Below are 26025 nucleotides of genomic sequence, written 5' to 3' on the forward strand. Positions count from 1 at the left end.
TTAACAAACTGAATATTCTTTATTGACAAGTTTTCAGCTCCAAGGACTCCTGCTTCAAGACAAATAATTAAAATCCAATTTCTCCGATCATTATTACTTTTAGAAATCGAACAGCAGCCTCACTGTGAAGAGATTGCCACAGAACCTCCTTGTCTTTTTAAATACTGTACTCCCTTTTCTGGAGCAAAGGGTTAGCTATAAAAACAAGGTATAAAAGATATGGGGAGGGAGAGGGAGGAATTTTCAAAACAAGTGAAAAAAGTATTTACACAGAGATATCTACAATTGGACCTAAGTGCATATATGATAATTCCATGCACCAAGACGGAATGGTGAACAGGCTTCCAGCAGGTTCTTCTTTCACAAAACCCTGATTCTTTCCACCAAATTCTTAAGATTCTTCTTGATCTTCAATCTTTGGAGCCAAATAATATTTCAAATGTCCCATGTCTGCTATCTTATATTCAACAACTGCAGGAGACCAATAAACAAAAGTTAGTTTAAATTGAAACCAAAGATAAAACCAAATTAGTTTGCAGAGATAGCTTCCTAACGAAACTTACCTAGTGGGACACCTGCAGACATACTGAGGGTAACGGTAGAAGACAATGGTGTGGCTTTGGTGAAGAAGTTCAAGTACCTCAAAGCAAAAGTCAGCTGGACTGCCTCATTCATCTCTATTGTAACCTACAACAAATTAAATTTGAATTAAATATTCTATAGCACACTGTTTTACAAGTCCAGCAAGCTTAACAACTGCATTAGAAACAGCTTTATCACAAGCAAGGTAAGCAAACTGTTCTGCAAGTTTATGGAGGGGAGAGAAGAGATAAGTAAAGGACAATCAACATCATCTCTACAACATGCAGTTAAAACTTCACCAACTTACAGATTCTTCCTCTTTATCCACATCACTGGTTTGTGACAGTTTTATATTTCCGCTTCCTAACTCTCCAGTAGCAGAAAATTTAACACCGTCTTTTGCACAAGAGATTACAACAGCATCTCCAATGTGGCTAAGATCTCTGCAGATGCGAGCAAATTCACCAGAAGGCATTTTCACCACACAGCTGTACTCTTGTTCCTGCAAGAGCAACACAGAGCCTTACTTCACTAAAGCAGAACATAAATAAATAGTTCGGTTATTCATTAAGATCAGACGAGCAATAAAAATGTGCCTTCCTATGGGGGGGGGGAATCACTTGCTTCAATCCTCCTTGGAAGTCTCCTTCAATTCAGTTTAACAATTTCTTATGCAATCAGATGGAAATTATCCATGAAGATGGAAATAATATAATCCAACAAATGTTTGCTTAAATAGGAAGACAATGTAGTTCTGTAGCAAGGAATAATTTTGTTAACTATTTTTACAGCACAAGCTTACATTTAAGCTCAGTTAATTACAATAAATTTGAATCAAAAGTGCACTTACTGGAATTCCAAGCTGCTCTACGTCCAAGTCCATTAATTTCATTTCATAGTCAGACACCTTCTCCTGATCTAAGGAGAAAATGGGAGTATTAGTCGAGTATATAATTACGACGCTTAACTTAAGAGATCTCCTCAGCCTAAATAGTTTTACAGGAAGTGCTTATAGGCCAACAGTTCCCATATTTTAAAACCTTCTTTCCAAAGAGAGACAGGTGTAAAGCCCAATGACAAGACCACAAGGCTCCTTCTATACTGTTAATAGCAGAATTCATGTTGATTTTGCTTCTGTGCTTCTATAGTTTTTCAGTGTTGACAATTCTTACAAGTTTTGTGTGTGTGCGCGCGCGCCAGGAATCTACTTTTTCAAGAAATTATGATCACTTCATCTGTGATGCTAAAGTAGCTTAGGTAGTTCATGTAGGCAAGAATTTTATGGCAGAGGCAACTAATTTGCTCAGATAATCATCAAGTAGCCATCCTTGTTCTAGGTTCTAGGAAGCTTAAGTTACATCTTCTTGGCCAGCTCCAGAATTAGAAGCTTAAAACAAAACATATTTGCAGCAGACACTTGCACAAGTTTCTGTGGGAGATCATTCTGCATGCATGGACAGTGGGACAGGGATGGCTGTGAAGAGCCTGCTTCATTTTCTTGTGGGGCACTTAGCAGCTTACATTGTCTCAGGAATTAAGAAGGCAATTCTGCAAGTCAAATCTGTTAATGTCTCTCATCTCTCTCTCAATTTGCAGGCTGCAAACTGACAGAGGCAGTTTTCCATTAGCCTGAGCAATAAGTCCACTCAAGAGCCATCTGATTTGGGCAAGTGCCCTAAATAAATATAACCTCCAGATCAAAACTTAGCTATTTTGCATCCGTGAAGTTTCAGTTACTTACTTGGTGTCTCAAACACCAAAACCAGTGTGTCTGCACTGTCTTCTGCTCTCAGGGTGATGATATCATCATTACCTGCGCACTTCAGTATTTTGGACATACTAGGAAAGAAAAAAAGGACATATTCTTATCATCTTAAGAAAGCATCACCAGTGGAAGCATATTAAGATCTTACAAAGGGGAATGACTGCTCATGCCAAAACACCAGCAAGAAGCATTACAGCACTATGAGATGGTTGTTTTCGGATTTCTGTGAATATCAGGCAAGGACGTCCCAGTCAAGAGCGTGTATATGTATACATTACTGCATATGTATCTGAATCAATAGCAAACGCCTTTTGTGCCGGATTTTTGTTTCATCCACATTGTAAAACAGGGAACACCTACAAGGCAGATGCAAACCTACTTGAATACAGCGGTACCTTGGGTTAAGTACTTAATTTGTTCCGGAGGTCTATTCTTAACCTGAAACTATTCTTAACCTGAAGCACCACTTTAGCTAATGGGGCCTCCTGCTGCCCGATTTCTGTTCTCATCCCGAAGCAAAGTTCTTAATCTGAAGCACCACTGTACTTGCCCGCTTAGATGCTGCCAATGGGGGGGTGCGCTACTCAGGGGCAGGAGAAAAAAAGTATGGCAAACGCGCCAGTCAAATTTTAAGGGGCCACGAGCCTCTTTCATGGAATGGAGAGGCCTGCCTCCTTCTGGAGAAGGTGGCCTCATTCGCGACCATTCAAGGACCACGAAGTCCCGCCAAATCCCTTTTCAAGGAGCAGCAGCAGGATACACCCGCCTGTATTAACTAGAGGGGGAAACAAGCCACACCCCGCGACAGGCCGCATCAACCAATCAGGGAAAGACCTTGAGAACAGAACAGCCAATCGGCTCCGAGATTCCAGCGCGCGCCAAACGGCTCCCCCCCCTTTTAACAGAGGCAGACCCCTCCCCCTCCCGCGCGCTTTTCCCGCCAATGTCAAGAATGGCGGGACGCTTCTATTACACGTCACGCGACCGGCGACGCCGCCGCCTGAGAGGATTTGGCGCGCGGGGCTGGAGCGCTGCGGCCTAAGCCTCCCCAACCCATGTGTGAGGGAAACTCCCGCCTTTTTCGCGGCCGCCATCCTCCTCGTGAAGGGAGGGAGGCGCGGCGCTTCTCTCCCCCGGCCGGGCTCGGCCGCCCCTCTTCACCTGGTGAGGTTGACCCCCATGGCGATGTTCCGGTCGCAGCGGTAGGTGTCGAAGCCCTCGGAGCGGAGCGTGAGCTGCACCAGAGAGACGTGCGAGGAGTCCATGCTCTGGAGGCTGATGCCGCCCGAGCCCAGGTCCCAGCAGGCCTCGGTGATGAGGTCCTTGAGGGCCTCCAGCACCTTCTTCAGGACGGAGCCCTGGATGAGCCGAGCCTCGAACATCTCGCCGGCGGCGGAAGAAGACGGAGAGGCAAAGAAACGCGCGCCCTCCCAGCAAAAGAAGCGAACGCAAAGGAAGGCGAACGCAGTTTGGCGCCGTCGGGTCCCGGACGGCCGCTTTTATACCTTCCCCGCCCACACGCGCCGTGCTCCGCCCACCCGAGCGTGGCCCCGCCCCTCGCGTGCCGCTCTTCCGCCGTAGGCCAATCCCGAGCAACCCTGCAAACGGAAGGCGGGCGCGAAAGGAGCTCCGGCGCGCACGCGCCGCCTGTTCAACCCCCCAAGAGTTCTCCCGCGAACCAGTGCTTTTGAGCGGGAGATCCGCGGTGACGTCGTTAAGCGGAGGAACCAATCGTATTTCACAGGAGGTGGTCCGTCCTCCCTTAATCGGCCAATTAGAGGGAGGAGGAGGAGAAGGGGGTGGGAGCTCCAGTTTTCCTGCGCGCTTTGCCCAGGCTTGTCGGTGCTGCGGCGCAGGTTGCTTGGCCGGCGGAGGGGCGTGCGCTCGTGTTGATTTGCTGCGATTTTATTCACATTGGAAATCACTTTGAGGGGTTTACAGGAAAAAACAACAAGCAGTGTATAAATATTATGAAATAAATTAAATAAATTAAAAAATATATTTATGCATAGAGATGTGAAAGCCTGGGTGGGGATGTAGGAAAAAACCGGTTTCCCCCATCGCATTAAATTATTTTTCACAACGATTTGTAAAGCCGACCTACAAAGAACCATTGATGAATGGTCTCTGGACGAAGCTTTTCTTAAAGCCTGTGTCAACCAGGATCCCACTCTCAAAATTGTTTTGGGATTGCACTGGACTCTCGAGAGACTTTACCAAGCAATGAAGTCCATGCTCCCTTACTGCTGAAGAAAATGTGGGGAGTGAGGCTCGTTTCTGCATATGCGGTGGGAACGCAAGGTGGTTAACTAATATTTTTTAATATCAAATACTCAGCAAAACATGCTTCCTGACCCATCTTAGCTGTCCTCTCATTGGAGAGCGATGCCAATCCCTCCAATATACATAAAAACCTAGTTTTAATGTTACTAGCTGCCGCCAGATTAGTTATTGTCCATCACTGGCAGTCTCCTGGCTCTTTACTGTGTGATGCATGTTTCACCAATCATCGCTTTGTCAGAACGCTTGACCAGGCACAGTCTATAGGGGAGGCTGCTGCAGCCGAAGAGGCCAGTTGCCAAGGCAGGTGAGAGGAGGAAGGTACACTGCTGGGGGCAGCCTTTGCAAAGGCAATCAGCCCAGCGCAGGCAGGCAGGCAGCGGAAAAGCACCCACATCCGGGTATCCGCGGGGCGGGGTAAGAGGAGGCTTAGGAAAGTGGCAGCAAGAGCATGCATTCAGAACAGGAAGAGTCGCACGGTGCGCGGCAGCTTCCGAGTTAGCTTTGTGCGTCTTCTGCTGCAGCGTTCCATAGAATGTCCATAGACATTCAGGATTACAGCGCAGCTGAGGTTTAGCTATTATTTTGTTGCATTTATACCCCACCTTTCCTCCCAGGAGCTCTGGGAAGCATACAATCATACCTCGGGATAAATACGCTTCAGGCTGAGCGCTTACGGGAGTGTGTTATTTCCAGGTTTCGCCGCTCATGCATGCACAGACGGTTAAAAGAACGTCACGCGCATGCGCGGAAGCGGTGAAACGCGACCTGCACAAACACAGATGCGCTGTTGCATCTTGCATTCCATTCGGAATGCAAACAGGGCTCTAGAAAGGATCCCGTTCACATCCCAAGGTACCACTGTACATAGTTCTCCTTACCATCTTATCCTCACAACATCCCTGTGAGGTAGACTAAGAGACAGTAACTGGCGCAAGGTCCCCCAGTGAGCTTTATGGCCATGAGGATTCCAACCTGAAGAAACCAACAAGTTGCACCTCCCTATAATGGAGTCGCCCATCTACACTTTTAGGTTTTTTTTAAAAAATTGAAAGATCTATGCGTAGAAGAGCGAACGGGAGCTTCCTATTGGCCCGGCCGCCTTGGCCCCGCCTCAATCCCCGGGCCCGGCCATCTCGCTGGGCGGCTCGCGCTGCGCTCGCTGCTGCTGCTGCTGTTGCTGCTGCTGCTGCTTCTGCTTCACTGCGCGGTGCAAAGCGGAGCGGAAGGCGAGGGTGGAGGAGCCGCAAGGGGAGTGCAAGATGAGCGAAGTCCGGCAGAGGCTGGGCCGGGATGCCGACGGGCAGCAGCAGGACTCGGAGGGGAAGGTGAGCGGGGCGGCGGCACGGCGGCAGTGGGTGGGACGCGCTTCGGCGTAGGATCCCGGCCGCGCACGGCGCCGCTTGCTAAGCTTGCACGAGTAGCCTCCGGGGGTGCAGCGGGGACGCGTGGGGAGGGGAGAGCTACCTCCTCGCGGAGGGGGCGCTGCTCCTGCTTCCTATTGTTGCAATGCCGAGGAGTTGTTTTGTAACGAGGAAGGCCAGGGGTCCTTCCTTCCTGCCCGCTTCTCCCCTCGGGAATGCTTATAAATAAGTTTAAAAATAACGTGCGTAGCATAACGGATGCTTTAGCCTTCATCGTCCGTTCAGCAGCTTCCGAGATCGGTGTCCCCGGGGGGCGGGGGAGGGCCGTGCAAACAGGCGTGCCTTCGGTTTGGCGGAGCTACTGTGCAATTTGTCAAACGCCAAGCCCCTTGGAAGCTGTTCCTCTCGCCAAACTTGTGTCAAGGCCTCGAGGAAAACTTGATGATTACACACACACACACACACACACTGTATATGTGCATGCAAAAGTGATCTGAAATTTTCCTTATTTCCACCACCCCAGGAGCTTCTCTGTTTACAGTTCATGAGGGCTAGAAACATGGAGAGCTCAAATGCACGTTGTTCCATTTTGAGATGAAGTTTTCATGCCACATGCCATGAACCAATGCGACATATTGGGAAATTTAAATGTCTGAGCAGCGTGTGGTCATCTGTCTGTTTTGCTCAACATTTGCTGTGCTTTCAGTTCCCATTTCTAACCTGTTCATGGTTTAAATGGTTTTTGAGGGCAAGGTGATATATAAAGACTACACACACACACACAATCTATTTATCTGTCTATATAAAATACAGTGGTCCCTCGGGTTACATACGCTTCAGGTTACATGTGCTTCAGGTTACAGACTCCACTAACCCAGAAATAGTGCTTCAGGTTAAGAACTTTGCTCCAGGATAAGAACAGAAATCGGGCTCCGGCGGTGCGGTGGCAGTAGGAGGCCCCATTAGCTAAAGTGGTGCTTCAGGTTAAGAACAGTTTCAGGTTAAGAACGGACCTTCAGAACGAATTACGTACTTAACCTGAGGTACCACTGTGTGTGTGTGTGTGAGGCAGCTACTGGCTCACGGTCACCCAGTGAGCTTCATGGTTGAGTGAGGATTTGAACCCATGGTCCCAGGGCCTAGTCCAGCACTCTTAAGCACTACTGGTTGTTGTCCCCCCCCCCAATGCAAAATTACAACAAAAATTACAAACATTGAATCCAAAATAAAACTATACAAGCAAGAAAGAAAAAAACACAAAAGAAAAACAAACAAGAAAAAATCACACACACACACATCTACAAACACTACTGGTTTTATATTGAGTCAGACTTCCAGCACATTATCATCTACACCCCCAATTCTCAAACTCCACGGTTTCAGAAGCCACTCACTGAACATTTTTTTCCTTCACTGCTGGCATCATGGCCTAAAAGTGCCATTTTGGGAGAGTCACAGACTTTGGGAGAGTCGCAGGTTGCTAGCAAGAGCCCCTTTTAAATGGTCGGCCTTTGTGGGGGAAAACATCACCAGCGCCATACTATGAAAATTATGGCCCCAAACTGCAAGATGGTTAGCGTATTTAGTAATCTGGTCTGGTGAAGATGGCTTTATGTCAGTCGTCAGGAAAACACATCAACTGTAGGGCCAAGTAGAGATGTTCCTGACAGACCCACAACTTTTTCATGGCCTAAATGGAAATCCTGGGCCTGTTTAAGAACACCTCAGCTTTCTAAAGATGGGTTACACCCCTCCACTAGGTCACAGCTTGACTTGTGTTATAAGAAGTGAGTCCAAGGGCTAAAGGTCTGGTCTGAAAAGTGTGACTCCAAGGACTGGCCTTGCTCTTCCAGGTTTGAGAGGCTTGCCTGGAGATGCAGTGTACAGTGGTACCTCGGTTTAAGAATGATTTGGTTTACAAACTCCACAAAACCAGAAGTAGTGTCCCAGTTTGCGAACTTTACCTCAGTCTAAGAACAGAATCTGAACGGTGGAAGTGTACTTGTGGCTGGAGGCCTCATTAGGGAAAACACACCTCGGTTTAAGAACGGTTTTGGTTTAAGAACGGACTTCCGGAACAGATGAAGTTGGGGCTCTTGCTTTTTTTTTACCACTGCATACCGTTAAAGCACATGCACATGCACACTGCAGCCGCAAGGAATTCTGGGCACTGTAGTTTGCTAAGGGTTGCTGGGAATAGTAGCTCTGCTCAAAATTCTCTGAGGAAAAGAATGTGATGTAAAAGTTATTGTGTGATTGCAGCCTGAGCCAGAGGCCTCCCTTCCCTGCAGTCCTGTGAAGAGTAATCTACATTGATTACTGTGATTTATTCAGAGTAAACATGCGTAGGACTGGACATAATGGGTTGTATTCAGTGCTAGTCCTACTCAGAATAGACCTGTTGAAGCTAATGGATGTGGCTGAGTTTATGTTCAGTGGTTTTGAGTTGTCTACTCTGAGTAGGTTGGATACAAGCCTGTGTCTTGATTCCTCCCCTGGCTGGGGATGCTCTTTGCTCAAGGCCGGCCTTACCTGCAAGGTTGCAAGTAACCCAACTGCAGCAGTGCAACCAAGAAGTTTGTGATCCTGAGCAAGCAATGAGTGGCATAGGAGGACTATTTGCAAAAGTACTGTAAACTGTATGAATGTTAGAATGATGCAGGACAGAAAGATAACTTGGCATTAGTAACTTAGTGGAAAGAAGTATGAAAATAACTGAATTATAAGAACAAAGATGAAACTTGATCAATATTATGTCAAGCTTAAATATTTAAATATTTGATAACAAAGGGTAAAATTGGAGACATAATATTTGAAAGGTACAAATTAAAACAAGATCTGAGAGAAGGTGAAGTATTGCTGAACATGACTTTGTAAACGGGAACGCAGGAAAGGGAGATGTGAGGGAGTCTGAAAGGAAGGTTATGGAAATTTGGCTTTTGAAATTTAACTATGTTGTATTTCTTCTGTTTTGTGTGTATTTTTTTATTTTGGTGATGGTGTTTTATGTGCTTGGTGTTGTATTGTTTAAAACCTTTAATAAATATTTTATTTTTTTAAAAAAGCAATGAGTGGCATAGGAAAAGCAGTAGTATTATTTATGACGTTTTATTGCCTTTATATCCCACCTTTTCCATCCAACGTGCTCAAGGTGGAATATGCACTTCTCCCCCTCATCATTTAATCACCACAACTACCCTATGAGGTACGTTGGGCTGAGAGGCAGTGACTGGCCCAAGGTTACCCAGGGAGCTTCATGGCTCAGTGGGGATTTGAACCCAGGTCTCCCAGATCCTCGCCTGGTACTCTAACCACCGCACCATACTGCTATTTAGCATCTAATTCACAGTGCCATGATTGGGAGACACACACATGCACCATTTAACACACAAAAGGGTGTGTGCTGGGTTATTGTAAGAAATACAAGATGGTGGGTACTAAATGCTTTGAACTCCCTAATGCACTGCCTAAGCGCTTATTATTCTGCATTGGGGAAAAACTTGAAATGGCAGTTCATGGGGTGCAGGACCTCAAAAGCTCCACACAGCTTGCAGGAAGGCCTTGGGTAGCTCATTCACCACCTTCTGGCTTTTTTTCTCACCTAGTGCTGTTCAGGTGAACAAGAATCCTGCTTGCCTTGCGCCTCTGGGAATGGAAGGGAGACCGTGTGAAATGTTGGTTAACAGTAAAGTTCTGCAAACATTTTCAGGTCTGAGGTGTGCCTCATCTTTTCCAAACTTGGCTGTGAATCTTAGCGAGCAGAAGCCGAACATCAACTTGCTTATCATTAAGAAAAGTGTTTCTGGTGCAATTTAAGGTCTGGTTTGGTGGAAGAGACTCTGCTGCTGCTACTCTGGTACAGTGTGGTGTCCAGAACACAGATGTATGTGAGGCCACAGCTAGAACAACCACAGGATTCAACCAGGGCTGGTTTGAGGGCCAGTTGTCTGTTTGCACAGGGCTCTCCTCTGTTCAGGGGAGCGAGCTCAGTGCCTGGTGATCTGAGAGGTGCTGCTTCTGGAATGCAACTCTGCGTCTCCTCCCTGCTGGCCTGATTGAAGGCTGAGCAACAGTTGGAAGTTATATTCCAGCCTTCATGCAGCGCAGAGTTAAGATATAGAAGTCTCTCCAATGGGAGGCAGTGATGGCCACCAACCCATGATGGTTTTTGGACAAATTCATAAGGAGAGGGCTATTGATGACTACTAACCATGATCAAATCCCCGCGACGGGGTGAGCTCCCATTGCTCGGTCCCTGCTCCTGCCAACCTAGCAGTTCGAAAGCACATCAAAGTGCAAGTAGATAAATAGGTACCACTCTGGCGGGAAGTTAAATGGCGTTTCTGTGCACTGCTCTGGTTTGCCAGAAGCGGCTTAGTCATGCTGGCCACATGACCCGGAAGCTGAACGCCCCCTTGGCTAGTAAAGCGAGATGAGCGCTGCAACCCCAGAGTCGGCCACGACTGGACCTAATGGTCAGGGGTCCCTTTACCTTTAACCATGATCGCTATGGTCTGCCTCCACAGTCAGAGGCCTTATTGCTTCTGAACAGCAGTTGCTGGAAACCACAGGAGGGAAGAGTTGCTCTTGTGCTCAGAACCTCTTTTTGGGTTTCCCACTGAGGCATCTGATTGGCCACTGTGAGAATAGGATGCTGGCCTGGACGGGTCATTGTACTGATCCAACTTCCTTGGCATATCAGTGGATACAGAAAGGATCCATTGAAGGTGGAAAATCTGAAATCTGTGGTAGCTCAGGACGGAATAGCAAAAACAAGCTAAGCAAATGCATGGCTTATGCATTGTTAGTTTTAAGTTATTTTGGGGAAAGCTATGCCCTATAAAGGCCAGCTTTTTGTAACAGGAGGTCAGATGGTACATTTCTCAAAGTTCGCAGCAGTCCATCTTGAATAAAATCAACTGCCTGTAGGTGGCAAGCTAAATATTTTCCTCTTCTCTCTCTCTCTGAGCCCTCAGGGTTCTGTCCTCTCCCCCATGCTTTTCAACATCTAGATGCGGCCGCTGGGAGAGATCATCAGGGGGTTTGGACTGGGTGTCCATCAATATGCAGATGATACCCAGCTCTACCTCTCTTTTAAATCAGAACCAGTGAAGGCGGTGAAGGTCCTGCGTGAGTGTCTGGAGGCGGTTGGAAGATGGATGGCGACTAACAGATTGAGGTTGAATCCTGACAAGACAGAAGTACTGTTTTTGGGGGACAGGAGGCGGACAGGTGTGGAGGATTCCCTGGTCCTGAATGGGGTAACTGTGCCCCTGAAGGACCAGGTGCGCAGCCTGGGAGTCATTTTGGACTCACAGCTGTCCATGGAGGCACAGGTCAAATCTGTGTCCAGGGCAGCTGTTTACCAGCTCCATCTGGTATGTAGGCTGAGACCCTATCTGCCTGCGGACTGTCTCGCCAGAGTGGTGCATGCTCTGGTTATCTCCCGCTTGGACTACTGCAATGCACTCTACGTGGGGCTACCTTTGAAGGTGACTCGGAAACTACAACTAATCCAGAATGCGGCAGCTAGACTGGTGACTGGGAGTGGCTGCCGAGACCATATAACACCGGTCTTGAAAGACCTGCATTGGCTCCCAGTACGTTTCCGAGCACAATTCAAAGTGTTGGTGCTGACCTTTAAAGCCCTAAACGGCTTTCGTCCAGTATACCTGAAGAAGCGTCTCCACCCCCATCATTCTGCCCGGACGCTGAGGTCCAGCGCCGAGGGCCTTCTGGCGGTTCTCTCATTGCGAGAAGCAAAGCTACAGGGAACCAGGCAGAGGGCCTTCTCGGTAGTGGCGCCCGCCCTGTGGAACGCCCTTCCAGCAGATGTCAAAGCGATAAACAACTACCTGACATTCAGGAGACATCTTAAGGCAGCCCTGTTCAGGGAAGTTTTTAACGTGTGATATTTTATTGTATTTTTGGTTTTTATGGAAGCCGCCCAGAGTGGCTGGGGAGGCCCAGCCAGATGGGCGGGGTATAAATAATAAATTATTATTATTATTATTATTATTATTATTATTATCTTTAAAAAAGCATAGCAGTTTGTCCACAAACATACTGCAGGTTACTAAAGCCCAAGTAGGTGGAGGATATGCACCAGAGATCCTTCCAGTTAAGTCAATCTCAGCAGCAGTAAATTTTTGCCAAAGCATTATAACTTAAATCATAGGGCATCAGTAAAGCGGTTGTTTTAATTCCATCAGTTGGGAAACTGCTTTTTAATAAGAATAAAAAACAGACCTCTGGGTTGTATCCAAATGAATTACTGTATACTTGGAGCAGACCCACTGAATTTAGCTGTGTCTGTTAACTTAAATGAGCTTACTCTGAGTAGGACTTGCATTGACCACCCTCCTTTATTCTCTCTCTCTCTCTCTCTCTCTTTCCTTTAAAGAATAGGAATGATGAGCTCAAGTCAGCAAACGTTGAGTCATCATTTAACTTTGCACAAGCTGCCAAGTGCCAAAGCTGGTCTTAGCAATGGCATCACGAGAAGATGTCACAGTAACATTGTTAATTGCCAGCCTGTGTGATTTTATAAGCTGCATATGCGCACCTAAACTGGGAAACAAAACCCCTCTGCGCTTGCTAGAACTTATGCCCAAGTAAACATGTGTAGGGCAGAGGCATAAAGGGATTTGAGTATCATTTTCTGCAATTCCTGGCATGTCTTGAAGCCAGAGATTGTGAAGTAGCCAGCCCCACATGACCCACAGGCTCAGGCCCCCAACTTCACAGGCAATTAATTCACTGGTTCCAACTGGGGCAGGGGGAGGACTAACATAAGACTGGTCTTAAAAGACCTACATTGGCTCCCAGTATGTTTCCGAGCACAATTCAAAGTGTTGGTGCTGACTTTTAAAGCCCTGTTTAGGGAAGGCAGCCCTGTTTAGGAAAGCTTTTAATGTTTGATGCATTAGGGAATTTTAATATTTTCTCAGAAGCCGCCCAGAGTGGCTGGGGAAGCCCAGCCAGATGGGTGGGATATAAATAAATTGTTATTGTTATTATTATTGTTATTATTATTACTAATCATCCTCTCTTGGCATCCACCTGCCTTGAGGGACAACAGAGTCTTGGGCACGCTGCTTGCTCAGGGTTTAACAAATCTTGTTTTGCTCTAAGATTGGCTTACTCGGGTTCTGCCATTCTAATCTGCTTTGCGGCCAACTAAAATTAGCCAGGTTTAAACTGAAATAAAGATGACAACTTGCGAAAAGAAGTGTCCATGCGGTGAGCTTTTGTGCCTCTGTTTATGGGCTGGTGTGCACAAGATGTTTGGGGTCGGATGGGGCACTTCAGAGGCGATATATGGAGTGCTCTGCGGCCGTTCACATTCGCTCCAAAAGGGTTCAAACCAGCACAGTGCCTTAAGGATTGTGCAAATTGCCCTCTCAAAACCACAGGCTTTATGAAGCATTATGAGCAGGGCTTGGGGCGAAAGTGTGGGTTCCACCAAGCCCTGCTGAGGCTTTGAGATGCCCCACTGACTACCTCCTTCCAAGGAGCCTGTACACCGGCTGGTGTGAGTGCCAAGAAGGGCAGCTCCAGTAATTGCAGGAGCTTATCTTCTTGGGTACAGATTAGAATAGCTTGTCCTGTTCTTCCTGAAAGACGCACTCTGCGAAGGCAGCCGAGAGCAGAATCAGCCCAGGTCGCTACTGGCCATTAGTCTAGGCTGCAAATCCTAAGATTTTGGAATACGCAAGGTGGTTGGTTTCAAGGCCCGGAAGGCTGTTTCCCACACCAAATATCTCTTGAGCTTGCACTTCTTCCCTGTGGGGCATCAGAAAACGTTTCCATCCATTGATGGAGTGCTTGCACCCCATTAACATCTCCCCCTTTGGAAATTTGTTGCCTCTGCTTCATGCTTGTGTCTCCTTGTCCTTGCAGCTGGGTAAAGGCAAACAGGACAATGCATACGCACCCTAGACAGGTTTTGGAGTCTCCCTATGGAAAGGGCACAGAATAGATTTCTCCAGGGGAACAGCAGCTCAGCAGACCCTGAGGCAGGAGACCCTTTGGGGGTGGGAGCTATTCCTCTTGCTCCCTTTACAACTCTCTGCACAGAATCACTGGTGGGGTGGATCTCTGTAGTAACAGCACCATCCACATTCAAGGCACATCTTCTGGCCACAAGCCCCCCTCCCTCCTTGCCAAACCCTGACAGGGAGCTTAGAAGAGGAGGGGAGGAAGAGACAAGGTTAATGAGGGCTGCAAACAGAGTTACTTGTCCGGAGACTTATTTTAATCTGAGCATGCAGGGACAGGCTCTCAGCGGGCATTTAAATCTTCATACTTCTTTTTAAGGTTGCTGTAAACCGCTTTGCTCTTTAGACATGTTCTATGTATGTAATTACAAGGGACGCGGGTGGCGCTGTGGGTTAAACCACAGAGCCTAGGGCTTCCTGATCGGAAGGTCGGCAGTTCGAATCCCCGCAATGGGGTGAGCTCCTGTTGCTCGGTCCCTGCTCCTGCCCACCTAGCAGTTTGAAAGCACGTCAGAGTGCAAGTAGATAAATAGGTACCGCTCTCGCGGGAAGGTAAACTGTGTTTCCATACACTGCTCTGGTTCGTCATGCTGCCCACCTGACCGGGAAGCTGTACGCCGGCTCCCTCGGCCAGTAAAGTGAAATGAGCACTGCAAGCCCTTGTTAGCTGGTCGTTTCCCCTGATCTCTTCTCTCTTTGCAGCAGTCTGCATCTACCCCTCTAGTTCAGACTTTGCTGTTTAGCTTCTGCAGTCAGAATTGGTAAGGAAGACGTTTCCTTTTAAGGGCTTGTGCTTTTGCTCTTGTGTTTGTAAAAATAAAGCCAGGAGCTCAAGTCTTCCTTCCACTGTCCTTATAGGCTACAAATGTCGTGAGTTTCTGCACACAATGAAAGGATGCGCGTCAGGCGTGGTGCAGCAAAAATGGAAATGATTATCTGTCTCTGCATGTCGCCCCCCCACCTCCACTTGTTAGACAAGGGGGCAGGCAGTAGTCAGAAAGCAGATGTGTCCAGCCTGGGCATCCATGCGGCACTTGGCTTTTCCGTGGTCCTGACTTGTTTGAAGCAAGCTTTCCAGAAAGGCGCTCTCTCCATTGGGGAAGGCTGCTTTAGATGGTGGTGATTTATTTATTTTTTGCTATATTTATCACCTGCTCGTCGTTGAATATTTTCAGTGGCAAACGAAGTAATAAAAATAAAGAGAAAAGCAACAATATATTTTTTAAAAAACACAGAATAATATAAGGCAGTCCAATAAACAAGGAATTAACCATTCTGTCGCAAGGCAAACATACGTGGTGGCGATGTGCCTGTGTGGCAGTTCATAATCAAAGCTTCCAACGTGTGCAGAATTGAGTAACAGCTTTCAAAGGTCTACAGGATTGGCTTTTGAGTCGCTATACCCATGCCTCTGATGAGATAAGCAAGTCACCGGGTTATCTTTTTTTTTGTTTTCTTTGAGCTGATGGGAACTGCCGTCCAAAAGGTTTGGTTGACCCGGGCACCCAGGGTGGCAAAGCCTGGCCTGTGGACGTCTCTGAGCTGTTAAAAGGAGTGTGAGAGCTTGCAGTGCAATAAAAACAAGCTGCTGGGAGAATAATAATAATAATAATAATAATAATAATAATAATAATAATAATAAAAAATTTATAATTTATACTCCACCCTCCCCAGCCAAGGTGATGCCTTATGAGGAACGGCTAAGGGAGCTGGGCATGTTTAGCCTGGAGAAGAGGAGGTTAAGGGGTGATATGATAGCCATGTTAAAATATATAAAAGGATGTCACATAGAGGAGGGAGAAAGGTTGTTTTCTGCTGCTCCAGAGAAGCGGACACGGAGCAATGGATCCAAACTACAAGAAAGAAGATTCCACCTAAACATTAGGAAGAACTTCCTGACAGTAAGAGCTGTTCGACAGTGGAATTTGCTGCCAAGGAGTGTGGTGGAGTCTCCTACTTTGGAGGTCTTTAAGCAGAGGCTTGACAACCATATGTCAGGAGTGCACTGATGGTGTTTCCTGGTTGGACTCGATGGCCCTTGTGGTCTCTTCCAACTCTATGATTCTATGAAGACCGGGCTCAGGGCTGCTAACAACCAATAATAAAAACAAGCTGATTAAAATACAATTTAAAAGATTAAGATACAACATTAAAACATTAGGATGCAGCCTCTTCACAGGAGGAGAAAGGAAAAAGAAAGAGGGGGAGGGAATCAAACTGATTCTAAGCCCAAAGGCTAGGTGGAACAACTCTGTCTTACAGGCCCTGCGGAAAGAAATCAGATCCTGCAGGGCCCTGGTCTCATGAGACACAGCGTTCCACCAGTGCTGAAAAGGCCCTGCTCTGGTTGAGGCTAATCTAACTTCCTTAGGGCCCGGGACCTCTAGGGTGTTGCGATTTGTGGACTGTAAGCTCCTCCAGGGTGCATACCAGGAGAGGCAAATCTTCAGTATATTCTTCCTTAGTATAGCAACGAAAGCAGCCTCAGCATATCCATCTTGAAGCTGCACTTCTAGATTCAAGGTGCCTAGCATGATATTCTGCATAATCCTGCTCCATCCTCCCTGACCATTGGCCATGCTGGATGGGAACTGCAGTGTCTGGGGAGCACCACACTGGCTCTCCCTGTTGTAAATGGTCCCACAAATATCCCCACCAGTGGCAAGTATCGATCCTGGCCCTGCCAAGCCCCCAGCTCCTGGTGGAGTACAGGGTCAGGTTTAAGGGGCTGGTTTTGTGCTACAACAGCAGCAAGAATGCTTATTGCAAAGTATTGGAAGACACAAGATTTACCCACTCTGGAAGAATGGCAGATGAAGGTGATCGACTACATGGAATTGGCAGAAATGACTGGCAGAATCCGGGACCAGGGAGAAGAAATGGTGGAAGAAGACTGGAAGAAATTTAAAGATTATCTACAGAAATACTGTAAAATTAATGAATGTTAAAATGATGTTGGACTGAAAATAAGTGGTTTTGGTATTAAGGCTAATAAGAATATGTAAATATAGATAGTTATTTGGATGAAAATATATAGTTATAATAGGTTAAGATTATAGACTAAAGATAAATGAAAGAGGGTAAGGATTTGCTGAAAGGACTTTGTAAACGGGAATACAAAAGGGGAGGTGTGAGGAGGTCAAGGAAATAAGCAAATGAACTTAAAGATATTGAAAAATGGATTATTTCTTTTTAAGATATTTTTCTTTTTTTTTTTCTTTTTTCAACTACCGGTTTTTTAGGTCTCTTTTTTGGTAATTTTCTTGTTAGCTGTTGTTCTTTTTTCTTTTTTGTATGTGTAATAGTTGGTTTAATTATTTTTAACTTTTTTTTTAAAAAAAGACATGTTTTGTATGTTTTATGTAAAATCTTAATAAACATTTTATTAAAAAAAATAAGGGGCAGGTTTTGACCTTTAAAGCCCTATGCAGCCTAGGACCCATGTATCTACGGGACCGCCTCTCCTGGTATGTCCCACGGAGGACCTTAAGGTCCACAAATGACAACATTTTGGAGGTCCCAAGTCGCAAGGTGGTTAGGTTGGTCTCAACTAGGGCCAGGGCCTTTTCAGTACTGGCCCCGACTTGGTGGAACGGTCTGTCACAAGAGACTAGGGCCCTGCAGGACTTGACATCTTTCCGCGAGGCCTGCAAGACAGAGCTGTTCCGCCTGGCCTTTGGTTTGAACTCAGTCTGATCCTTATGTTTCCCTCCCCTTATGGTTTTGACTTTTAAAATGAGGCCTCATTTTAACCTGTATTTTAAATTGTTTTTATTCTTTTATTCTTATTATGTTTTTATTGGTGTTAGCCGCCCTGAGCCTGGCTCTGGCCAGGGAGGACAGGGTATAAATAAAAATTATTATTATTATTATTATTATTATTATTATTATTATTATTATTATTATTATTATTATTATTTATTATCCTGCTGGGCTTTTTGCTGATGAGGCAAGGTGCACCTCAACAAACTAGCCTTACAGCGGTGTTGAATCACAAGTTCCTAATGCTTTGCACAGGCCTTGTTTTTCAAAAGCATGGCAGGCGGGAGAAAAGAGGAGTCCATTCTTTCTGAGGTGCTGAGTTCATGCAGCTCCCCTGGAATTTTGCTGAAGACTGCGGAAGCAATTGAGCTTTCAAGCTCTCTTTTTTAGCGATTGTGAAATGGCTAGAGGCAATGGTTTTAGGGTAGTTACGGTTTCCTAGTTCAGTGCAACCACTTGAGACGGCACTGGAGTGTGAGGCTGCCTTGCATGACTTAAATGTTGCTCCATAGCTAAGTAAATAAAGCAATCCCTTGCACATGAAGAGCTAGCTTGTCAGGGTCCTTGGCTAGCCTGTTCCCTGATGTGTTCATTTTCTGCAAGCAGGGAGTGCTTCTTGTGTTGCGCAACAATCCTTGCTGTGAGTCCTGAGGAGGCACAGCCCAGGAGGGCTGCCTTGGGGAGAGCTTGGCTTGTGTCACCTGCTGTTCTTGAGTAGGTCTACAGGTGGATTCTCAGCCCTGTTCACCTACCTGTTCACCATGGCAACTGCTTTTTACTAGCTTTTCCTGGTTTGGCAACTATGGCCCTTCCTGGACAAGGATAGCCTGATCATTGCAGGCCATGTGTTGATAACTTCGAGGATGGATTGCTGCAGTGTGCTCCAAGTGGGGCTGCCCTTGATTCTTGTTTGAAAGCTCCAGGTGGTGCAGAATGTGGTGGCCAGGTTGCCGATCGGAGCTTCTGGCTGAGAACATGTGGCACTCTTATTGAAGCATCTGCGCTGGCTGCTCATCTTCTCTTGAGTCAGGTTCATGGTCCTTGCATTAATTTACAAAGCCCTGAACAACGAGTCCCGGGCACCTCAGGGATCTCCTCATATCACAGATCATCTGCAGGAGCGTTGTTCATTGTTCCCAGAGTCTGTGAGGCTCCTTTCACAGCAAGAGAGGGAGCCTTAAGCCAGTGTTACCGTCCCTGTCCTGTGGAACACTCTGCAACTAGAGATTCAGCAGGCGCCTTTTCTGCCAACTTCTAAATGCCTGCTGAAAATCTTCCTATTTAATCAGGCCTATGCTGGCAATCCGAGAGCGAATCTTTCCACAGTGGTTAATTGATGCTTGTTTTAAACTTTTTAAAAATAGGTTTTATTGTACGGTTTTGTTTTATTGTTGTACACCACATTGATGTAGGTTTTATGACATGGTCGTAAAAAAATATTTTTTTAAAAAATAAATAATACATAAATGATATGACCGGAGTGATGAGTACCATCCTGCCTTCATCTCTTTGGCTTTGCTGCCATTTAGAGGCTCCTCCTGCAGCAAACATCTGTATCCATCTCTCCAGCTCCGAATTTGGGCTTTCTGTTTGGGCTGTAGGTTTTAGCTTTGCCTTAAGGGTAAAGGGACACCTGACCATTAGGTCCAGTTGTGGCCGACTCTGGGGTTGCGGCGCTCATCTCGCTTTACTGGCCGAGGGAGCCGGTGTACAGCTTCCGGGTCAGGTGGCCAGCATGACTAAGCCACTTCTGGTGAACCAGAGCAGTGCATGAAAACACCATTTACCTTCCCGCCAGAGTGGTACCTATTTATCTACTTGCATCTTGACGTGCTTTCGAACTGCTAGGTTGGCAGGAGCAGGGACTGAGCAACGGGAGCTCACACTGTCGCGGGGATTCGAACAGCCGACCTTCTGATCAGCAAGTCCTAGGCTCTGTGGTTTAACCCACGGTGCCACCCACGTCCCTTTAGCTTTGCCTTACTGGGGTTTAACTTGGAGGAAGCATGATGTGTTTCTCCCCAGTTTCTCTCTCTCTCTCTCATTGCCTGCAATAGGATTTCACTTATTTTGACCTGCATGTGGCTTTTAGTTTTTCAATGCTGCATTCACCTCCATCTGCAAGAAAGGAGCTCTTCCAGGCGCTGTTGTTCTGCAGCAGGAGTGGCAAATGAGTGAGGCCCTTCAGAGGTTTCTGGGTTCTATCTTGCATCAGTCCCAGACAGAAAAGTCAGGGGGTGAAGGGAGTTGTAGCCTCCCCCTCTCTCTCAACACTGGAACTAGGGGGCGCATTGGAAGATGGCCGACACTACCATCTCTCCGACCCACACGGGGTAATTAAGAGGCTGTTATGGGAGTAGGCAGCCTCCCTTGTTGCCCCAAGGAAATGGGGAACACTGCCCTTGCCTGCTGTGCCCATAAATCACCCCCTAATTCGAAAGAAGAGGGTGAGGGCCCTAGGCAGAATGCCCCTGTGTGGACCTCGGCTCTCCTGGACGCTGTCTCTGATCGCACACTAGCTACAGCAATTTGAAATAATTAATTACAAAAGAAGCAAATGCACATATTTCAAGTGAAGAAGGGGAGTGAAGTCTGCTAATTTAAGTGACCTCTGCGAAAGAAGACGACAGGCTGGAGAAACAGGAATATTTTACGATGAAGATACACCAAAGGCGGGGTATGTTGACAGTGGGGCTGAATGGGGGAAAAAAAAACCTTTTTTACTTTCCTTCTATGTGATTTACAAGAACCCCTCCTCATTAGAACCGTTGGTTGAACTGACCCAAGCAGGATGATTAAGGTCTGTGTGGAGATAAACTTTAACCAAAAGTATGCTTTATGGAGAAGCAATAAGAGCTTTTGGGAATGGCGTAGCAATTAATTCGGAGTCGCCATCTTGCCAAAGGATTTATAGCTGGGAGGAAGAACGGGTTTGTTTTCAGACTGCATTCCTAGTGAATCTCCTCAGAGGTTTTGAGAAAGGAGGCAGATTGGTGAAGATTAATGACGCTAAGACTGTTTTGATGTATGGAAGTGATGTTATATGGAAAACGTCTGGTTATGGCTACTGGATAAAAAAATTAATATCCACGCAGGATTACAAACTGTTCTAACCAGCTTGCGGAGACTATCAGAGGTCACAAAGAGAAAGGAAAAATATATGAAAATAACAACAAGAGATGTGGAAAAATAATAAGAAAGGACTGGATAGTACTGTGAACACTATAAGGTTAGATTTGTGGACATTAAAACAGCAGTAAGAAGCAAGAAGTTGATTGGATCCCTTCGGAACTTGAAATATGGGTACCCCCAACAAAAATTTAAAATTCAGCTGTGTAATTTGGAATTTATGTAATTTGGTTTGATTTGATGTGATTGGTCAGTTAATAAATTATTCTTAAAAAAAAAAAGGAACTCGCGGACAACCAATGAAACTGAATGCTGGAAGATTCAGGAGAGATGAAAGGAAGCTGCTTCTGCAGTGCATAGTTAAACTATGGAACTTTCCCCTTCAGGAGGCAGCGATGGCCACCAACTTGGTGTTAGGATATAGTTCTGTTCCACCTTAAAAGGGTACAGGCATGACTATTGTGTGTCACATGCCTGTTTACTTCCAGCACAGATCTGCTGGGATCTTCCGTTTGTATATAGCTTTTGTGTTGCTGCTGTTTTGCTGGAGACGAAGGGAAGCAGACATGTTTTCCTCTGTTCCTGAACTATGCTGAATAAAATGGTGTACATTAGTCCGCCTCTTCTGTGAGAAGATTTACACACTCTGCTGACAGAGCGTGCACGGGTCTCTAAAAGTATCAGAGGCTCATGTCACTGATTGATGTTTTCCAAGGGAGACCGGTGATCGTCCGGCTGCTGGCTAGTGGCTGGAGCCAGCTGTGGCCCTGCCTGATGCCCCCTTCTCCCTGGCAGTATCCCAACACTTGGATGGCTTTACTAGAGGATGGGCCCAATTCAAGGAGGAGGAGCAGGCTATCGATGGCTACTAGCCACAATAGTGATGCTCTGCCTTCATGGTCAGAGGCATCAATGCTTTTGAATAGCAGTTGCTGGAAACAGCAGGAGGGAAGAGTTGCTCTTGTGTTTGGTACCTGCTTGCTGGCTTCCTATAAGAGGCATCTATTGGCCACAGTGAGAACAGGATGCTGGACTAGATGGGCAATTGGCCTGATCCAGCTGCCTCTTCTTAAGCTCTTATGCAGTCCTGCAGCAGCTGCAGGGCCAAAGCTTAGCCACCCCTGGTCTACTAGCATAGTAATGATTCTCAGGTCAGCTCTGCTCAGCTTTGAACTCACTTCAAAATTTTGTATTTCATGAGGGTTACTGTGGTGAATCAGGCTGGAGTCACCCATTTGTAGTTTCTCATGTAACGTCGGAATCTAGAAATAGCGCTATGCCAGACCACCTCTGCAGATTCTCTCCATCTTTCCCTCCCTCCAGGTGATGAGGATGGAATTGGGCACCTTTTGCAAAGCAGCCGCTCTTCCACCAAGCTGCTTCTCTTTCTCTCCCCGTAGGCTGCTGGTGAGAGCACCGCTGTGCGCGCGCATGATTTTAATAACAAATCGCCATTATTCAAATTCTCGGGATTGATAATATTGACATTCCTCATGGGCCCAATCAGAGGGGGCTTTTTTGTGCGTGTGTGGGATTATAATGCTTCGTGTTTGTGCATTGACCCAGTTGTGTAAGAATTGCCAGGAGCAACAGAGCCATTTTCATCCCGGCGCGTGAGAGCAGGAGGTGGTTGCCATAGAAACTTCTGGGATGGACCAGAGCACAGCACATCAGAAAGCAGCCAGCTTGGTTCCCTGATCAGCTGCTCCAGCCAGTGATTTACAGAGGGACAGCTGTGATTTGCATGGTGATGGAAAGGTTGGCAATTAGCAAGCCCCTCCACTTCCGAATTTTTACTCCTCCCACCCACCTCTCCCAGTCCTATATTAAGCACAGCTTTGTGTAATTAGCAACAGCTTTCTAAGTCAAGAAATCCATCCTGACATCTCTTGTTTGGGTTTGTGATCCTTTATTCAGTTCCATTTTCCCCACCCGCTGTTGATTTTATGTATTTATATCTTATATTTCCCACCTTTCCCCCCAAGGAGATGTACACAAATTAAATCAATACAGATGCCATGCATACTGCAATTCTGAATAATCCTTTTTAGAGGGGAGGGGAGGGGGCAGTGGGGATGAGCCCATGAAACCAAGCAGGCCCCCCCCCCCGAAAAAACCTTGGGAACCGCTGGCTTAAACTGTGGTTTACGTGACACGCAAACTGGAGCAGTGTTTGTCCTTTGCTTTTAGCTGCGAAGTTTTTATTGATTGATTCTTTTTATGTCAGCATAAATTTATATTTTGGGGTGGAATGTTCCTCTGGATACTTGTAAGCAGAAAGCAATAGCTTTCTGACATGTGGGTTGGGTGGAATAAAATTCCTGGTTTGGGGCGTCTGTGTGCTGAAGGCACCACGTTGGAGATGGCGGGCGTAGGGTCCTTTTGTGCCTGCGTGGGGTACAGCTTTATCTTTGCACGGTCGGTTTGGAAACGACTTCTTTTTGCAGCCAAGACATTGGATAGTGGGAACTTGGCTGTCCTTGTCCATTCTAGATAGAATACCTCAGAAGATCATAGAATCATAGAATCATAGAGTTGGAAGAGACCACAAGGGCCATTGAGTTCAACCCCCTGCCAAGCAGGAAACACCATCAGAGCACTCCTGACATATGGTTGTCAAGCCTCTGCTTAAAGACCTCCAAAGTAGGAGACTCCACCACACTCCTTGGCAGCAAATTCCACTGTCGAACAGCTCTTACTGTCAGGAAGTTCTTCCGAATGTTTAGGTGGAATCTTCTTTCTTGTCGTTTGGATCCATTGCTCCGTGTCCGCTTCTCTGGAGCAGCAGAAAACAACCTTTCTCCCTCTTCTATGTGACATCCTTTTATATATTTGAACATGGCTATCATATCACCCCTTAACCTCCTCTTCTCCAGGCTAAACATGCCCAGCTCCCTTAGCCGTTCCTCATAAGGCATCGTTTCCAGGCCTTTGACCATTTTGGAGATAGTGACCTCTCCTTTCTTGAAGGTTTTTAAGCAGAGGTTTGGGTGGCCACAAGGGATTCTTTAGCTGGGCTGCCTGCATTGTCAGGGATTGGATGAGATGGCACTTGGGGGTCTCTTCCAATTTTACTTATCTAATAATACTAATACTCATAATAATAAATTTTATTTATACCCCGCCTTCCCCAGCCAGAGCCAGGCTCAGGGCAGCTAACACCAGAAAAATTATAGTAAAATCATAATGGGGGGTGGGGAACCAATTTAAAATACAGGTTAAAATGCAATTTAAAATGCAGCCTCATTTTAATAGTAGCCCATAAATCAAAAACATAAGGGGAAGGAAACATAAGGGTCATACTGAGTCCAAACCAAAGGCCAGGAGGAACAGCTCTGTCTTGCAGGCCCTGCGGAAAGATGTCAAGTCCCGCAGGACCCTAGTCTCTTGTAACAGAGTGTTCCACCAAGTCGGGGCCAGTACTGAAAAGGCCCTGGCCCTAGTTGAGACCAACCTAACCACCTTGGGACCTCCAAAATGTTGTCATTTGTGGACCTTAAGGTCCTCCGCGGGGCATACCAGGAGATATGATTATGGTTGCTGTTGCAATTCCCTGATGGCTTGAGGCCATCTTTGCACTTTGGGAAGCTGGTACAATGACTCTTTCCGTTGCTGGTACGAAGGAGTACTGTGGCTTTTAAATGAGTACATAATATACAGTGCCAATGCCAGCATATATATTATATCTCATTTTCCGTTGATGTTATCAATTTCCTACCTGGCCAAGGCCTCCTGAGGTAAATGCATCCACGTAATAATGCAGTTTAAACCTTGCTGGAAGGAAGAGGGGCTGATTCCTTCCTCCCTATGTTCCTGATCTCCCTCAGCATTTGAGTTGGTGCTGAGGTCTTGTACATTTGCATGCACCCTTCTCGCTCTGGGACGGGCCCCTTTTCTTCCTCCTTCCCATGACTTTTTAACCTAAACAGGGTTTGAAGAGGGTCATTGTGGCAATCACACAGGGTCCCCAGATGTTTAACAGTCTATTGATCCCTGTGCCACCACTGGGCTCGCTTCCCCGCTGCCACCAACCAGTTACTCTCTGGTAAAACACCGAGTCTAGTCAGTTGTTAAAAGTGAACCAAAAAACCCACCAAGTTTACAGTGGTACCTCGGGTTACATACGCTTCAGGTTACAGACTCAACAATAGAAAATGTCCTTTCATACTGCATCACGGTGTGGTACGCTGGTTTGACATCAACTGATAGGAAGTGTCCACAGAGTGTGGTGAATACAGCAGAAGATATTATGGGCTGTCCCATGAATCCGCTGGATGACATTGCAGAAGAACGTTGTCTCAGGAGAGTGAGGAAAATTCTCAGGGATGATTCACACCCTGGCCGGCACTTTCTTGATCTCCTTCCCTCAGGCAGAAGATATAGAAGCATGACTAGTTGCACCAACAGGGTAAAGAACAGCTTCTATCCGTGGGCTGTTAGGCTGCTGAATGAAAAGATAACAACAGGGCAGCTGACTTTCAGATTTGGTGGGTGTGCGTCAGTAAACGAGGGGAATTAAGACTAAGAGAGCTGAGTGGGGGGTGCTTGTGTAATCTCACTGTATACAAGTTGTACAATAAAGTATTTCAATTTCAATAACAGCCATTGCATGTCTGCAGATGGAAGCCCTTCACCCTGACCCCCACCTTGCTTCTCTGCATTAAACCTTTGTCTGTCTCGTCCTGCAGGAATCAGAGTTTGAAAGCAAGCTGGATGGAGAAACGGCGTCAGACAGCGAGTCCAAATCGGAGACTGCCCAAGCAGCGCCAGTGGATGACACCCCAGAGGTCCTCAACAGGGCTCTCTCCAACCTGTCCTCCAGGTAAATGCTGAAGTCAAAACACACTTAGGCGTTTTGCAGCAAAGCCCACTTTTTATTTATTTATACAGTGCTTGATATTGGAAAAAAAATCACAAATCTCAGCATGGTTTACAAAGAAAGGCAAAATAATAAAAGGATCAGTAAGAAGAATCAGTAATGATTTAAGACATTCAAAAACTTAAAATCGCAATGGGCTGAAAACAGGTTAAAACTCACACCAGCTTCCTTTGCATCTGGGTAGGCTTGTCGGAACAAAAAAAAAGCATTTAGCAGCCACCAGAAAGAGTACAGCCACGGCGCCTGCCTGATATCAATAGGCAA

General features: G+C 46.4%; 2 protein-coding genes across 2 annotated transcripts in view; one reads left to right on the forward strand and one right to left on the reverse strand.

Annotated features, from left to right (window-relative positions):
• PCNA (proliferating cell nuclear antigen) lies at nucleotides 1-3834 on the reverse strand. The gene is made up of 6 exons (XM_082230553.1): nucleotides 3509-3834; nucleotides 2324-2421; nucleotides 1433-1500; nucleotides 890-1084; nucleotides 564-687; nucleotides 1-471 (listed from the first exon to the last, which is right to left on the reverse strand). Exons 1-6 carry the CDS (start codon nucleotides 3727-3729, stop codon nucleotides 392-394), a joined length of 786 nt encoding a protein of 261 aa, XP_082086679.1. The 5' UTR covers nucleotides 3730-3834; the 3' UTR covers nucleotides 1-391.
• A 1911-nt stretch (nucleotides 3835-5745) lies between these two features.
• The window catches only part of CDS2 (CDP-diacylglycerol synthase 2), a 47351-nt gene continuing 27071 nt past the window's right edge, over nucleotides 5746-26025 (forward strand). The window contains exons 1-2 of the mRNA XM_082230255.1: nucleotides 5746-5955; nucleotides 25571-25704. Coding sequence (XP_082086381.1) covers nucleotides 5890-5955; nucleotides 25571-25704 — 200 coding nt within the window. The 5' untranslated portion in view covers nucleotides 5746-5889. The remainder of the gene's footprint in view (nucleotides 5956-25570; nucleotides 25705-26025) is intronic.

This window comes from Podarcis vaucheri (assembly GCF_965113315.1).
Source record: "Podarcis vaucheri genome assembly, chromosome: 7".
Classification (NCBI taxonomy): Eukaryota; Metazoa; Chordata; class Lepidosauria; order Squamata; family Lacertidae; genus Podarcis; species Podarcis vaucheri.

What these genes read in the sequence shown, in the direction of transcription:
- PCNA (XM_082230553.1), bottom strand. Translation starts at nt 3,729, where the DNA reads ATGTTCGAGGCTCGGCTCATCCAGGGCTCCGTCCTGAAGAAGGTGCTG. An exon ending in TGGATAAAGAGGAAGAATCT is followed by an intron (nt 688 to 889) that starts GTAAGTTGGTGA and finishes AATTTGTTGTAG; the next exon opens with GTTACAATAGAGATGAATGA. An exon ending in GTCTGCAGGTGTCCCACTAG is followed by an intron (nt 472 to 563) that starts GTAAGTTTCGTT and finishes GGTCTCCTGCAG; the next exon opens with TTGTTGAATATAAGATAGCA.